This window comes from Centrocercus urophasianus, unplaced genomic scaffold (assembly GCF_019232065.1).
Source record: "Centrocercus urophasianus isolate 14NV4802_14NV808 unplaced genomic scaffold, USGS_Curo_1.0 seq_10, whole genome shotgun sequence".
NCBI lineage: Eukaryota > Metazoa > Chordata > Aves > Galliformes > Phasianidae > Centrocercus > Centrocercus urophasianus.
The window spans coordinates 22,021,861-22,039,549 of NW_024884142.1; the positions used below are offsets into that span (position 1 = coordinate 22,021,861).

The following is a 17,689-nucleotide window of genomic DNA, read 5'->3' on the forward strand; positions in this document are numbered from 1 at the left end:
AAGAAAAGAAAAGAAAAGAAAAGAAAAGAAAAGAAAAGAAAAGAAAAAACATTTTTTTTCCTTTTTGGTGAGCTTTTACAATCTGATGATATTTCTTTAATCCATTTTGTATTGTTGCCCCAGAGAAGATGAGTTTGAATAATTGAAGAAGAGATGAGTAAGTATGGGGCAGCATGGACTGGCAAGGATATGTAGGAAATTTTCTCCTTAAGAAAAGATTTGTGTAATTAAACCCTCAGGATTGTGAAGTTTTAGTCCTTAGTATTGGATCAAGTGACCAGTGGAGATTTTGTCTCAATGCTTTAATACTATCAGGTTTTACTGTGCTGCTTTGATTGTTCCTAAGTTCTAAGTAGCCTCCAAGAATTGTGAAACCCTTGGATTGTTCTAACCCTGTGTATTAGGATGTTCCTATTTGTTACCACTTCTCTGATACTGTTTATATGCTGCATTAACCTCTGTCACTCACAATGAAGTTCTTGATGAAGGATTCTTGTTTCTTGCAAGCAGGCAGGACAGCATTCACTTCAATACCTCGGTTTCTGAATGCTAATCATATGCTTTAAAATACAACAACCAACTCATTAAGTATTGAAACAAATTGTAGACATGTAACGTTATTGATGTTAATGCAAAGTTAGCTGTAAATTTAAATGAAATGTACAAAGAAATACCTCTATGCAAGTTTTAACTTCTTAAGTTGGATTTTTTTGTGATTAGCAAACGAAAGTCAAAGACAGCTTCTCCAAGTTTGAGTTTCCCCTTTAAAATGTTTATAACAGAAAATGTTATGCAGCAGTTACAGTTCAAAAAACTCTGTTTTCCTTTGCACTGTTATGAAAGACTGACAGAAAGTCATGATGGGGTTTCTGTCAGGCCAGGACAGTGAGTGCTCCCCTTCACCCTGATTAAAGAGCTCATGGAACAAGCTGATGCTCAGCAGAGAAAAAACCATCCTCAGAGGTCAGCTGGCAGACTGCAGTCCCAGATGTTTGCAGTGACACAGAGTGTTACTTTATGGTGCACATTTTTGTGAACTGTGGCTGAGTAGTTCTTGTTGGTTTTGCAGTTGATACTGGCACAAGGCAAGGATGCCACTTTCCCAAACACAGTTGGTAGTTGGGCAAGTACTTTGTTACTGCTTTGAAACGTGCTGCTGTGCGGTTGCTTGGCCCTGTGTTCAAGTCTGCAAAGGCACCTGCCCAAGCAACCTTTAGTGAGCTGGTTGGAGATGCTGCGTTAGCTCAACAGAGCAAGGAGAGAGCGGCCCCAGCCAGAGCCATGTTAGACGGAACAGAAATGTTACAGGTTTGCTGGACAATTCTTTTGGCAGTGGTGAGAAAGCTAGGGAGCACTTTCTGTTGTCGAGTAACTCATTCATAAAGAGGACCTTTGAATTTGTCCAGAGTTTCCTGCCTGCTGACAAACCCTGAAGCATTTGGGAGTGACTACTTGGCTAGCAACTCCTGCAGAAGCAGTTTTCCCTCCTCTTAGAGGGAGCCAAGCTGTTCAGGGACTAAGGACAGTGCCATTAGTGCTGGGCAATCTGAGGCATGTGGTGACGTGATGTCTTCATCCCATGGAAAAGTAGTCTGTTTCATCAAAATGCAGGCTGGCTCAGACATCTCTGTGGCATCTTTTGTCCTCCTGAGCCATTTCTCTTTTTTTTTTTTTTTGTTTGAGGATTTTTAAGTGAGGTCCTTTCTGAGGTATCATACAGTTTCATCACGCATTACATACAATTCCCACTGGGACTGTTGCTCAGGGTCACAGCAGTTCCATGATCAGTTCAGTGACAGCTCAGGTTCCATTTGCAGAAGGCTGTTGTAGGTGAGGCACGCATGGTAACATGGTATGGCAACCCCAGAGAATTAGCGTGTCTGACAAGATGCCTGGTTTCCTCATTCTAGCTTTGAAGGCCATTGAGGACATCTCAATCCTGTAGCCAAAGCAGTGGAAGAAGAAATTGTTGCCAAGTAGTCTAGGTTATCAGTTATAATCCTTTCAGTGCAGACAAACTTTAGACATCATTCAGCAAATCTATCAAAATCCCTTGATCTAGATGTGCATTACAACAGCGAATTTCTAAACAAGATGTGTTAATTGTGTCATGCAGTTCATGGGTGTCTAACCTCTCAGCTTGCCTGATCCACATTGTGTGAACAGGACTTGTCTTGGGCCACATATACAAACTATGTTCCAAAAGTAATACCTCCTATATATTTCCACGGAAACTGCAACTGATACAACGAGCACAATAACGCTATTTGATAGAGCAAAAGCTCAGCTACAAAACACTATTTTTCAACATGGTCACCACCATTAGCTGTGCATTTTCAGCAGCGATGAATAAGAGCCTGCATGCTGCACTTGTGAAAATCTGTGCCATCTGTTGCCACTGCTGAAGTGCCTCATGCATTGCCTCACTGTGCTCACTGTGTTTGGTCTCCATCAGCATTCAGCAAGCATCGGTAAATGTCAGTGGATGCCAGTTCTTGTACATGGGAGTTCAGTGACACACCTTGCCTTCATACGCACTTCCATGTCAGGTGCCATGTTTGTCACACAACAACAATCTGGAATGGAATATTGGCAGGAAAGTTCAACATCTACTGCCATACCACCAACATCCACCTCTGGCTTCAGGGGCCATCATAAGACAGGAGGCGTTACTTTCAAAGCAGCCCTCATAAGATAGATAGTAAAGTTCATGCATATAAGTAACAAAGCTTACAAAGATTTTTTTAACTTTAATATTTTTTATTAAAACAAAAGAGAGCAACAAAAGCATAGAGCTAGTGGGAAATGTGACCCTGTTGTTGTGAAAGTAATGCATCAGGCTGGTTTGATGGCTGTGGTTGTAATTCTTAGTGAGCTCTTGAGATTTTTGATGAAATTTTGCTCCTCCTTTAGTTCATCCTCAACAATAGCTGTTCACAAATGTATGTACTGCCAAAAAGTGGTGACGTGAATAAGATGTGATTGTGAAGGGAGAAATGTTTTTCTCTGGTGTGATGGGGCTTGTAAAAGCGAAGGGACGTGGTCAGATTTTTGAGTAGAATGTCTGATTGCAGCTCTGTGCACTCCATTTGAAAATTCCCAGGTAATGTATTTATGTCGACTGAAAGTGGAGTTACAGATACACCCAGGGCAGGGGGCACGGAGCAGGGGCCCAGCCACATTGCTAGCTGTGTTGGGCTGCATGCAGCCTGCCAGCAGGGCGTCTCTGATCTACATGCTGTAGCTCTGATCAGGCATGAAGCGTTCTTGATATGCATTCTTCCTATTGTTACAACCCAATTTCAGGAGCAAAATTCCTCTTTCCCTATTCTCTGCTACATCAGTAGTACTAAGCTACTGTTTCTTTGTTCATAGTGCAGTGTATGCTGAGTCCTTGAACAGGTTCTTAAACCAAGGTTAGAATTCGCTTGTTTATTGTTCAAAATCTAAACCTGTGCTGTGGTGCTTGAAACCAGTTCCTCTAGAGAAAGTACAGCAAGGTAAATCTTATCACGTGTCAGAGGCCAAGATAATTTGGTTGGTAGGTAGCGCCCTCAGGTAACTTGCTTTCAAGTGACTGTTCTGCTTTGGCTGACTTCTTTGCCAGCTACTGTTTTCAGTCTCTGTAGTACCACCTGCTGCCTCACAGACTCCCACCTGCTTGTTTAAGCTTGTATAGCAGAAACAGAAAAACGTCATAACCTATTAAAGCTCAGACCAGGTCAGGTATTAGGTTTACTTCTTCTGTGCTTGAGCCAGAAGGAGGACTAATGTGTATGATGGATTGCCCATTTTGGTTTTTGTTTGTTTATTTCTCAAACCTGGCAGTGCTTGCAGGAACTAGGAAGATTGAAGACAGATGTTTGCAGAAAAGGTAGTCTGTTTTATTAATCCACTCGATATTGTTGAAGGAAAAACAGCAAAACTCATCAAAGTCTGTAGGATTTTAATTTAAGTATCAGCAGGCAATTGTAAATTAGCAGTATGGTGCCAGTCTGTGGCTGCAAAAAGGACAATGAGAAGTAATGCTTTACTACTAAGAAAGATTGACTGAGAATGGGTGTGTTGCCCACCTTAACGCCTGCCTCTCCTCTCCAGTCTTCCCCTTAAAAGTCCTACAGGTCCTGTCAGTCCTTACAACTTCTATTTGACCACATTGTAATTCAGCTACCCCTATCCTCATATCAGACTTGATGTAGTGCTACTTGCTTGGCCACTCTGCTTCAGTAAGGGCTGGAAGGAGATCATGCTCTTTGTCTCCTTCATGGCAGTATTTTTTCTTCTCTCCAGCCAATTACCAGAGCAGAGCTGCAGTACGTAACTATCAGTAAGTTCCAGGGCTGTGTTATGCTAATCATATCGTGATACTTCTTTGATAATATTTGATTCCTCCACAGCAAAGATACAAGTTATTTGGGGCAGGATTTGGCATATCCATTGTTCATGTTTACCACAGGAAATGTATATTTAAGGAACCTATGAAACTGTATACAATAGCATTTTCATTGTATAAGGACCAGCTAGATATTGCCCCATGCATATGTTTTTAAAAAATTGTTTTCTGTTTGTTTTCAGTAACTAAGGTGCTGACAAGTTTTGACATCTGCATCCTCATAAACATGAGTGAAGTTCAGGCTATGGTAGAATTCTCCGTGGAGCTCCACAAATTCTTCAACGTGGATTTGTTTCAAAGAGGGTAGGTGGTGCATTCTTTCACACTTCACTGTGGTGTATGGCTGATGTTAAAAAGTTCAGAGTGTGTTGTGTCATGTAGAGTTGCTTCACATGTTATTGACTGTTTTGTAGTGATTTGGAAGTTATTCTTTGTTGGAAAGGTATATTCTGGCCAGGAATTGAAATGTTTGAGTAATTTGACCAAAAACTTAAGCTGTAAAGAAGTACCTACTGTCTGATTGGACAAGAAGGAAGTTTTGTTGTTCTTTTAGAGAGCAGATGATATCCTTACCCAGACTTTTACCCTTTCATATCTTAATTACTGTAATCCCTTTTGCTTGCAATATGATAGGCTTTTCTCTTGAATCTTTTAAAATCTTTTAAAAATGTTGCTGCCCCTATTAGCATATTAGTTTATCAATTTGGCATTAGACAACTTCACTAGCTTCTGTTGTCCTCGCTGTGCTGTGCCTCCACAGAACTGGGAAGGAGATCTGGAGGTGGAGTCAAGAGATGCCTTTGTAAAGAGAGCTTACCCTTCTCTAAATTTGACTTCTGGTAAATTTGAAGTTGGTACTGACAGGTGACAAGCTGTTATGTTCACTATCGTTTGCGGTCATACTGTATGCAGCAAACTGGCTGCATCCATCTTTTGGGGGAAATTGTAATTTCAGTCTTCTTTGGAGGAGGATTGAGGAGCACTTAAGAGGTCTGAGAGAATACTGAGAATATTCTAAGTACTTTGACAAAAAAAGTATAGTTCTTTGAACTGTGTCCTTTTTTTTTTTCCCCTGAAATTAGCAGCGAGGGAGAGGTTAGAATATGGCAACATGTTAGTTTTAATAGAGAAAAGCCTGAAGGAAAGGAAGTGTTTAGGTTATCTTCGCCCTCTGATCCTAATGATCCCTCAACAAGGTAGTTAGGAAGCAAAACACTGCATTTTAATTACGGTGCTCAACTTGGCACATTTCTTTTAAGCTTGCTCTTTATAACACAGTACATTAGCAGAACAAGTTGAGAGAAGAAGAATGCTGACATGAGAAAAATGACAAGTAGATACTGAGTCTCTGGTTTCAGCCTTCAACTTCAGCCATGTTATCTTAGAAAGCAAAGTTAGGAAGGAGAGGGAGCTGCACTGCCAGAATAAGTCCCATGTCCTTGGAGATATTTTGGTGGTTAGCTTTTCCTAAAAGCTGCGCTGCAGCTCTAAGTAGTAGAGTTATGTAATGTTGTTAAAGAATAATTTAAGTTCTTCTGATCTAATACAGCTATCTCATTATATAATATTTTCTTGTAGCTCTCTACCAATTACTTAAAAGCGAGCTTGCTCCTGGTTGCTCTTTTGGTTCATTTTAATCTGTTGCTACATTCAGATAAGGCTTCACATAATTTTCCTTTTTGGATTAGTGTGATGTGATCATGGGAGTTTTTGCCCAAACACTGTTTGATATATGAGTATTGTGTGACAAAATGAGTAAAAGAAATTTAATTGGCTGGGAGCTGTGAGATTGAAGATCTGAGATAGCAAGGCCCTTTTGTCATTTCATAAAGGCTCCAGTTAGATTAGGGTTTTGTAGTGCTGTCCTTTTATAAATAAAATGGGAAACGTACTGTGGTTTGAGTGAGGTGTGAACTGGAGAGCAGTATAATGAGTTGGTGGATAACTGTTTGGTGACCATACCCCAAATGTTGTGGTCAAGTGGTGCAAAGTCCAACCCACAGTTAATGGCTAATAGCATCCCTCACAGATTGAGACTGGATCAATACTGTGTAGAGTTTGGTTAACAGCCTGGATGATGAAACACTGTGCCTTCTCAGCAAGTTTTTGAATGATAACAAACTGCAGGGAGTGATAAGATACAGTAGAGAATAGAACTTCTCTTTGAAAGGACCTGGATAATCTGGAGATACAGGCTGACAGGAACCTCACTGCGTTGAAGGCAAATGCAGAGTCATACAGATGGGGGCAGATAACCCCATTAACAGTGCAGGCTTGGGGGCTAACTGGCTCCAAGACAGCTTTGCAGAAAAGTACACCTAGGGCCTGATGGGCAGTGAATTGAGCATGAGCCAAAAGAATGCTCTTATGGGTCCCTTCCAGCTTGGGATATTCTGTGAGTCTGTGATTCCATGCTCATATTTATTGTGATTTAAAGTTCCCTTATTTTCTGACAGTTGAGAGTGGCAGCCACTCACAAATGATGCATGTTTTAAACATGGAGGAGAAACCTACCTGCCACAAAACTGTCTTAAAGATTCTGAGACTTCGTGAATGACAAATCTGGTGCCCATTTTCTGCAGCAGTTGTTCTGCCTGAACACTGGCTTTGCCCTAAACTAGAGATGCATTTGCCTGAGGAAGAAATAGGAACTGTGGGCTCATTTTGGGTGGATTGATCAGTCTTTTTATCCTGTTTGTACCTGACTGCCTGCTTGCATCCCACCTTTGTTTCAATTGTGAATTCTTTTGGGGTGAAGAACCGTAATATAACATCTTTCATAGTCTGGTATATAATGCAAACTGGTAAATTCCCTTAACTACTTCATTTAATTTTCATTTGACTTTGATATATGTTATGTTCTACTTTGAAGGCTGTCGTTTTGACCTTGTCAGTCTTCTGACTCCTCTCTCATCACAGCATCAAGCACTCTGGGAAAGCAAGGTCTCCGTCTTTCCTGTGTTACGCTGCCTGACTCCTATTAGCAGCTTAGCCTTGGTGCCAGGCTGCATTTCCCACTTCTCAGTTTTCAAACCAGGATATTAATTTTTCCATGCTGGTTTTCCACTTTGAAAAGTCTGCAAAAGGGATGCTCAGTGCATTTAGATTGTTGCAAAAGTCTCGTACTTTGTAGAACTATTAGATACACGGGGTTTTTCTGAAAGAAGTCATTTTTTTTTCTGTCCTGCCAGTGTCTTCACACAAAAGCTGTTTCCTCAAATTGTTTTTGAAACACTGACAGTTTCTGTGTCTGTCATTGCACATCCCTATTTATATTTCCATGCTGTCTCTTTTCCTGTAAGCCCTTTAGCGTAAGGACTCTGTCCATTTGCACAACAGGTAGCTAGTTAACTAGGCTTAATACAGGAAGGCCTATTCTCCCTATTTTTAATAATCATTAATAATTGCTTTTTCAAATATGAATTGGAAAATGTATTGGTCAAGAGGAACTCAGCTGATGGTTTGTAGTTAAGTACAGCACAGGTGTTGCTGTGAGATCTGCTTTGAAAACAGCATTAGTCTAGATTTTCTCTGCCTGTGTGCAATCTTATTTTGTCTAACCATTTCTTTATTTTGTCTGTAATAGTGCACACAGCAAGCTAGATATGCATTTAGACTATTCAGTACTAAAGACTCTATGTGTCCGATTTATCTTTCCTTTTTTTTTTTTTTTTTTTTTTTTTTTTTTTTTTTAAGGTAAAAGTTTCTTTTGTGAAGTCCAATATCACAGAAATGTGAAAACACTTCTTGGAAGCTATTGGGAAATTAACCTTATGTTATTGTTCTATGCCATAGATGCATGTTTTGGCTCTGTGTGGAGAGTTACAAATGTATCTCAGCAGCAATGACATTTTATGCTTCCATCTGTCATGTTGTGCAATGTAGCATAAAAGAAAATACACTGAATCAGAGCATGAATTTTAATGACTCTTACTATGATTACGTGGTAATTTAATAAGAAATCAGGCAACAAATGAAAGCTTATTTTGTTTTGTTTTCTCTGGATCCAGTGAGTTATCTGCATAAGTTTTATAACGTGTTAACATTAAGTTAGCATTTTTAGCCCTGGCTGAATCAGGAGATGGACAGTTTCTGTTCCTAAATAAAGAAGCAGCCTCTGCAAATGGTTTGTGTCATTGGCATATGATCAAATAGCAAGCAGTTAGGGTACACGGCATGTTCAGGCAGACCTGTTTGGTTTTGTTTGGAATTCATAAAGCCCAGTCAAACTTTTACTTTCAAACTGCATTCCTGTATGACACAGACTCTAGGAAATAAGTGCTCTGAGTCCTCTTCTGACATGTAGCAGCAGATCTTCTGAAGCACAGTACTGTGATCTTTACTTAATGTAATACGATCTTTTCAAAGGGAGAAGAAAACTGTCAGATTGGTCTAGTAGCTGCAAGATGAGCTCTGTTCTACAGCTTATGATTTTCCAGTAATACAAACAGCAGTAATGCAGGTTCAAGATTTAGGCCGTAAAAGCAGGGAATTTTTCTGTCTGATGGTTCATCTGTCTGTCTGGGAAAAAAGCGCAGGTACTTCTCTTTCTTACTACTTCTCTTACTTTTTTTAAGTGGATCAATTTCTGTATCTAGTTCAGTGGTGGTCGCACACACAGGTCCTTCTTGCTCTGAGGCAAGAACAGGCAAAACTGGGAATGAGCAATCAAAAGTCATATGTTAAGTTGGTACTGCTTCAGATGTTAGAAGTCAGTATGATCAAATACCCCAATAGGTCTTCTGACGGAGGATGCCTGAGAGGACAAAGATGTGATGTGGTCAAAAGAGCAATGTCTGTTTGAAGTGCCAAATGATGGTACTTCAGAATCTTGCCTTTTCAAAAGGAAAAGCCCAACGTTTGTTGAGAATAGTAGTTGGAAAAGTAAGTGTAAAATTGAGCGCTGCTTCCTTTGAGTTAGAAATTAAAGCTTTTGATCTATGCTCTGCCTTAGCTATATGAATGGAACTTAAGACACTGGCAGGTTGTACCACTTGTCTTTAGATACCTGAGTAAAATATCTGTGTTAGGATACTTCTGGCCACACAGAGAAGGTTGCTGAGTAGTTGTTCAAAGCCACTGTAAGTTGGGTTTCTACTCAGACTTGGAGAATCTTATCTTTTTATTCCACTGCATGCATTAATTCCTAGAGGACTTGCCTTGCTCTTAAGAAACTGAATCAGATGACTACAGCTCTTGGTTTTAGATGCATCTTCTGACATATCTAAATATAATGGTACAGGTGCTTACTTCTTCAGTCATTATTCCTGGGTACATAACAAATTGTTGGTAATTGCAGCTGTACTGAAGGGTTTGTTTACAAAAATTTAACATTGTTTTTTTGCCCTCCAACACTCCCTCAGCCAGTATACTTTAAAAATTATGCCTCAGTGTTTGATAAATGTTCCTGGCTATTCATTGTATATTCTAGACTTCTCAGGTAATGGCTATGGATTTCAAATAACCTGGATTTTATTCAGACCTTAGCTCCTACACCTATGTAGTCCTTCTGGAAGGAAAACAAGTCATCTTAATATTCAGAGTTCATTATTTTGAATGAGTCAGATGCACTTTCCAGACACTGAATTTGGCAAAATTTACTTTTCAAGAATAAAATAACAAGTGTTTAGATGTGTCCTTTTGCCATCTTGCCAAAGCCTGCTGGAGCACTGCCATGGCTGTAGCTATTTTGTGTGACAAGAACATTAAATGTAACTGTTATATGGCTTAAGTCACATGTTTTCCTTTAAGGACTGTACTTGGAGGTCTGTGTAATTGCTTCTTTCTTTACATTATCAAAGAAAATGTGCCTTTTGAGAAAGAAAAGACCAGGTACCATTTCGTGTTGCAGTGTAAGGATTATGGATCAGCCTTGTGCAGTGTTGTCAGCAGACTGAATGAAGATTTTCAGCAGAAACATGACCAGAGAGTTCATTTTAAGGAGTAAGTGACAGTGCAAGACATTCCTGAATATACAATGATTTTTCTCCAGATAAAGCTCTCTCTTTTTTTTTTTTTTTTAATCTTTTTTAACTATGACAATATTGTTAACTTCTGTGTGTAGTATGAGAGTAGGTGTTCACTGAGGTGTTAGTTGAAGACATTAGAATAATGGTTTCTTTAGTATGTAACTTCTCTTTCTAAATCCAAGTTTTACTGAGTTCAGTATTCTGGAATGGCATATGACAGCAGAAGCAGTTTTAACTTTGCATTAAGAAACGTGCTTAATCATTAGCATTGCTAATTTTAAGATTCTCTCTCACAAGTGTAGCACTCTTTTGTAGCATGTAGATTCTTCGTTGGCTTATAGTTCAGACCAGTCTCTATCTGAGGGTAATGAGAAGCAAAGAAAAATCTCTTGTTTCTAAGTGTTCTTCCCTAATTACGTGTAGTTGGTTATTGCAGAAAGATGATTTATGTTCTTTCAATTAGCTTGAGATCCAAAGCTATCAGCAGGAATAGAGAGAAATGTTCCCTGAGTATTCCAGAGTCATATCTGCCTTATGGAACAACAGAAAATCCTGGCATAGTGCCGCCTTGTGCTCCTTCTGCTGTGCATACATCCATTCTTACATATTTATGTATTTGCAACCACAGACCACAGTTTACTGGATTATCTTAGAAATGCAGCTTTGTCTGAATGTGGGTGCCTATCGCACACCTGTCACACCACCAAACTCAAACTTGCTGCTTCTGCTTCAATCAAGTGCCTACTCAGAACTCACGTTGCATCACATCTCTTAAAGTCTTCTTTCACTCATTAAACCTCCCGATACCTTTTCCAATTACTGTGTGTCATACAAAGTAACTCTTCATACCTTGAGATTTCTTACTGTCATTCCTTCCTCTTCACTTGTTCTCCCTTTGCCAGATTCTTGAGTTGACAAGTAAGAAACTCGAGATGTTTCCAGAGGGTTGTAGGCACTCAGGCTTACACATCTGAGCTCTTCATTTTTTATTTATTAAAGAAAAAAAAGAACTTTGCCCAATTCAACATATTCATGTTAATTTATACAACTTAGTTTCTCCAGAAAGTTTGAAAATTCCTTGGACTCAAATCCATTGTGAAACAGCATTCTTGTCTGCGGATTTGTGGTTGGCTTAAGCCAGTACAGTGGCATATATCTGCCAAAGGGTTTAATATGCATGGTCATCTCTTGATTTGTTTGCCATTCTGTGATCAATCAGATGGTCAGCATTTGTAGCAGCTGGCAGCAGTGTAGTCTGGGAGGGGATTAAGTGGGCTGGGACATTAGCTAAGGGTGTACATGTTAGTGAAAAGGAGACCTGTTGGATAGCAACAGTCTGAAAAGAATCGTCCCTCTCCTGGTGTTTCCTGTGTGCCTGCAGTAATGCTCTTCTACCTTTTCATGGGCCAAGCCAAAATAGTAAGCCAGCAGAAGAATTACAACAAACAGACAGTATAATTCTACCTTCCACAGCTAATCTGCCAGTGCAAGAGCAGAAGATAGAACAGAGGAACAGGATCCCTGCTTTTATCACCAGCTGGCTTCTGAGCTGATATAACTGTAATGCTGTGGAAGTTCGGTCCTCCATGTTAGGAGACTGTCAAACAGTAGGGTCTGCTTCATCAGTATGACCTTTTGCTGACAGCAGTTCAGAGATGAGTATGTTTTGAAAGAAACCCTCTGTCTGAACTTCTGCCTCCTTCTCAGTTGGCATCACTTCCTGTAGGATAGGGAGTTGTGACAGACATCAGCTACATCCATTCTAATTTCCCTAGCTGTCATTTGCAGATACAGACTCTGGTTGGCAGTGCCAGTTTGCAGTTTCTGCTTTCCTTGCTCTTGATTCTTCCTTGTCACCACAATGGACAGCCTCTCAGTTGTGCTGTCTGAGCTGCTGAATGAGTCCAGTTTGCAGCACTGCTCTGCAAGTAGCGTGTTGATAGGACTGAGTGGAGGAAAATATGCTGTAGCACAGGGGCAAGAGTGAGTGTCTGGGAAGACAAGGCAGAGGGAAAAGTGAAAACAGAGCTCTTCAAACTTGACTTTTTTGCAAAATTCCTTGTGTTGTAAAACCATAGTCTAATTTTCAAGACTTTCTTGGTATTTCCTTATTATGAAGAGGCATCATTTCCTTGATGCCAGCTAGCATGAGAGACAAATTAAAGGATTCAGACAGCTGTAGGGCAGTGAGGGGCCCAAGCCCTGATATTTCTGAGGGAAAGGACCCTAACCATTACTGCAGCGCCAGGACCTTTCCCACTGGAAAGGAGGAAGGAGATAACAGAAAGCAAGTATGCTGACATTCAGAATAGCAACCCCCCCACCCCTCCAGTTCCCTGAGGAGAACCTACGATACTTCTTCAGTGAGTCTGGCAGATTTCTGCTTACAAGCAGTGGCGGAAAGTCAGCCTTAAACCAGGGAACACAAGAGGTTTTGGAGTGTGACTTTGCTCCTATCTTGCTCCTGGCGATGCTGTCTTAAGCTGGCTTAAATCAATCATGAAACTTCACCTTGCTTGAAGGTGAAAGATGGAAGCTTCTGACGCCAAAGGACTGTTGGTTTTGGTTTTTTTTCATAATGTCCCAATAACATCTAAGAGCAGTTGTATTAGAAACAACACTGATATAAACTAGAAAAGAAGAAAAAAGAACTCGAGCTGATGTAACTTCCTTAAGTGGTGAAGCTGTCTACAGGGAAAAAGATGAAGTTGTTGGCAAGGTCAAGAGAGTACTGACTTTTATGTAATGTATCTTGCATAAAACATGATAGTTTGTGTGCATTTGGTGTTGTTGCTTTTGTGGTGTTTTTTTTTTTTTTTTTTTTCTTACCATTATTTTTGTCAATTTCTTTGTGGTACCTAAATTTCCATTTTTCATTAAGTGCATGATATATTTGCTCATAGAATAGAGATTGAATTTCATTAAAGTAGGCTACCAAGAGAATGGTAAAGCTTGTATGTTTGATTACTGACAGATGAAATAGATGCACAGCTGCAAAACTTGGGAAACAAAAACTGAAATACCGTTGGAGCAAGTACCAGAAAATGAGTTGTCAGACTTGTCTTCTGGTCTCCCATCTGTTGTGTTTGCTAAACCTTGATTTCAAAATTAATATGTTATGATGTTTCTGAAGAAGAACTGCTGTCTGTTTGCAGAAGGTGGAGCTTTGGAAAAGCTGTGACTCCACTTGCCAGGAAAACTTTACATCCTGTACCTTTGTCCCCAGAAAATTGAAATGTTCGAGACAATCAGAAAATAAACACTTGTAAAATGTTATTTGTGATGCTAATATCTTGAATTAAATACATAAAACATTGTAATACTAATTTTAATCCATGTAAATGCAGTTGGAAAGTTTTCATAGCAGGGAAATCATTAAGATGAGATCCGTGGAGTTGTTATAATTTAAAGATAACTTAAATTTAGAGAAAACTTAGCATGATTTATTATGTTCCCTTCAGTAATAACAGGAAATAAAAGGGGAACTAAAATTATAAACAGACTGATACAAGTTAAGATCTATTTGATTAAATAAAAGCTAATCCATTATTACATGTTTATTAGGCTCTTTAAAAAAAGAAACAACGAGATTTATTTGAGAGTAGTATTTCCCTTTCAAGTTTTTAAGTACCACTGCAGAAATTGTACCCGATTGTGCTGCTGGTAAGAACATGGAGAAAAGCCTTTTGTAATAATAAGGCAAAATCCTTAACTGCATTTACTTTCCTGTCTTCCTTGTCTGATTTATTGAGGTAATAATCTTCCAAATAATTGCCATCCAACTCTCAACCTAACAACTCTTTCGTTCAAATACATCTTTAGTTGTTAGAAAACAAGGTGTTCCATAGACATGAGATGTATTTTTTTTTTAAAGTTACTTCCCAGCAAAATTCCAAACAATACAGGTTTGTGACTGGCTGTGTGAAGTGCTAAATGCCTTTACAGCTTTTAAGATGGGTTTTTCTACATTCTTGAAAGAATTAGTGTTGTTAGGGTCTCTGCAGTAACAAGGGGTTTATCACTAGATAAGACTGTAGGACAGGGAGATGCTGACAGAAGTACATAAAAAATTTTCTTCTGTTGGATGTTTTTAATATATAGCTGCCTCAAACCCTTACTGCAGTGGAAGTTTCTGTTCTCCGTTTTCCATTTTCCTGTGCACCAAATGAAGCTTGCTCTGCCGCACCTGTCTGGTTGATGTCAGCTTGGACAAAGGAAAGGAGAGGAGCATCAGTAGTTTTCTTCACCTGAGCAGGTGGTTTTCAACAGGACCACGTGTTCAGTAGATCCCAAGGGCTTTCCTGAGGTTTTGCATCTGCAAGGTCACAGCTGTTCCCTCGTTTTGCAAACTGATAAATTTAGAAGCTGCCCTGCAGGTGACCCAGTGCGCCTGTGAGTGCTGAAGTCCAAGATGTTCATTGTTTGCTCTTGTTAGTGTGACTGAATCCATTTAAGTGTGCATTGAGTGCATGGGGACTCAGGGACAAGGTCAGAATTTGCCGTGTGCATTTCTGCCTTTCCTCTGCTTGGCAAGAGGAACTGCAGAAAAGTTTTACCTCACTGAATTGTATTATAAAACTTTTCCAGGACATGCATTTCCCTTGGAATGTGCTTTAGCTGGTGAAGTAAGTGGTTTTTTAAGTAAGTGCTCATGCAGCTGTCTCTGTAAAAGCACACAGGCTTTTTTTATGCATGAGATTTTTTTTTTTTAATAATGCTTGTCCTTGATTACTCTACTTGCACACATTACTGCCTGTGGTTCCATGTAAGAGCATTAAAAAGCCACGTAATCATTGCTTCTTATCTTTCCTTTTTTGTTGGTAGCAAGATAAATTCTGATTGTTATTAAGCCAGTTTCTTGCTCAGATTATAAATGAACCCATACCCATCTAAATGATGATCCCAGAGAAATAAGAAATCTGTCTGTGTTTCCATGTTGGAAAGTATTTTCTGATTCATGTCAGATTTTGAGTCTACGAGATTTTAATGCAACTTGTTTGGAAAAGATTTAATCCTTTACTCAGGATGACCAGTGAAGTTCTTCCAAGCCTGTTGGAGATCAGTAGTACTGAATATCTGTTTTAGAAGACCTTTTTCTACAATGTCTGTTGTAAGGATACTAATCTCCAGATATCCTTCAACTTTTTAATAGCATTACTATGGAATTATGGATGTGCATGTTATTGTATTCAGGACCAAATGAGATAAAATGGGCAGCAGCAAGCACATACATTTAGCGCATTGCATAGGCTTGGGTTGGCAGAAATGCTGCAGATACTTATAAGCATTCTATTAGTGACTTCAATTTTAATTCTGTGTGCTGGCACAGTAAATACAAAGCATGTGCAAAGGTACCTTTTGGGATATTGGTGTGAAATTGTTTCAAAACAAAGGTTTTATGCACTGAAATGGTAAGAGATCTGGCATTCATCTTTGACCTGCTGTCAACGATTTACATAACACCTGCTGTCTGTGAGCTGAGAAAGAAAGGATAAATGCTGGGAGCATTTAGAGAAGGAAAGGCTGGCAAATTTTAAGAGATAGTTTTGTGTATTGTCTTTTTTCCCCTCAAGTTTATGATGTAATAGGCACTAGAAGATGCTGCCTACCTCACATGTCACCTTGATGCAGAATTCCAGATGTGGTCTAATGAGTGCTGAGTAAAGAGATAATCACTGTTGTCAACCAACTAGCTGTGCTTCTATTAATACTACCCAGGATGGGATGGTGAGGCCCCATCTCTCTCTGTTCAGCTTTGGGCACCTCAATACAGAAAGGACATTGAGGTGCTGGAGCAGGTCCAAAGAAGGGCAACAAGGCTTGTGAAGGGCTTGGAGAATATGGCCTATGAGGAGAGACTGAAGGAACTGGAGTTATTTAATCTAGGGCAAAGGAGGCTGAAGGGAGACCTTAATGCTCTCTTTGAATACCTCAGAGGTGTCTGCAGCAAGAGAGGGGTTGGTCTCTTCTCACTGATGACAGGTAACAGGACGAGGGGAAATGGTCTTAAGTTGTGCCAGGGTTAGTGCAGATTAGATAGCAGGAAAAATTTCTTTATAGAAAAGGGTTGTTAAGCACTGGAATAGGCCCCCCAGGGAGGTGGTTGAGTCGCCATCCCTGGATGAGTTTAGAACTGTTTGCTCAGGGACATGGTTTAGCAGAGGATTGTTAGGGTAGTATGGTTAGGTGGTGGTTGGACTTGATGGTCTTTAAGGTCTTTTCCAACCTGAGCAATTCTGTGATTCCATGATTCTTCTGCCAGGCCCCATTGGTGGTTTGTGTTCAACTTGGTGTCTGCCAAGGCTCCCAGATCTTTCTCAGCATGACTTCTCAAGACAAGCAGTCCCTGGCTATGGACTACTGCAGAGTGAGGGCTATTACTAAGACAGAATCCACATGATCTGTTGGTAATGCTTTTTCAAGAGAACATGCTCTTATCTCTGTACATAAAACATTCTTTTTTGACAGCAGTAAGCAGAGGTGCCTCTGTTCCTTATCAGGAAGATAATTTAAAGTAGCCTTAAGGCTACATTATAGACATAATAATTATGTTTTTAGATGTTTCAGAAGTGGCATTGGCTTACCTAGTCTTAATAAGACTAGCGCTGGGATGGTCTGCCATAGTGTGCCTTAGTAGTAGTCATGGTTTCCTTTACTGAGAAGCAGATGGCCTGATGGTTTTTGGGGAATGAGGAGAATGCATCTCCATAGCTACTGAGTTATATTATCTGTGAGAAAACTAAGCGTGGGCATTCAAGATGGGGTGGTGAACCCTGTAGTCAACAGTGTCTCCAATGAATGAATCTTCATTCTCCAGGTAAAACCCAGACAGTGCATATACATACCATGATTCAGCCGTGGAACCCAGGAGAAATGAAAAAGTGCAGGAAATAAAAAAAAAAAAAAAAAAAAAAAAAAAAAAAACTTTGTAATTTTGAATGCAGTGATGGCTGTACAGTTTCAGAATTAATCAATCTTCTTCCAGCAAGATGAGGCTTTTACAAGGCTTTGGATGGGAATTCCTCATAGAGGAATGAATATCTTCCATAAGAAAGCATCTACTTCGTTCCTTCAAACTAAAAAATTTTTGTCAAGTGTTTATGGTCTAAAACAACACAGATTTTTTTTTATTATTATTGCTCAAGAGTCCTCCTCAAAAAAAAACCTAGTGATCTAGGTCTTAAAAACCCCAGCACTTTTGGGGAATCTTGAGACTAATTGCTATCATTGATCTGTGTTAATTTTTTTAATGTTCCTGCTAATATTTCTGCTATGGAAAACAATTTCAAATAAGTATTGAATAAAACATAAAGCCTTTGTCTCAATT

The 17,689-nt window shown here is 39.6% G+C and overlaps 1 protein-coding gene across 5 annotated transcripts in view; it reads left to right on the forward strand.

Annotated features, from left to right (window-relative positions):
• Positions 1-17,689, forward strand: part of FAM135A (family with sequence similarity 135 member A) — an 81,669-nt gene that overhangs the window by 12,332 nt on the left and 51,648 nt on the right. For 4 of the 5 annotated variants that reach the window (XM_042825502.1, XM_042825673.1, XM_042825748.1 and 1 more), the window contains exon 3: positions 4,576-4,696. In XM_042825502.1, coding sequence (XP_042681436.1) covers positions 4,620-4,696 — 77 coding nt within the window. In that variant the 5' untranslated portion in view covers positions 4,576-4,619. Of the gene's footprint in view, positions 1-4,575; positions 4,697-17,689 lie in introns of those variants that run through there. The other variant, XM_042825830.1, reaches the window with a different exon arrangement.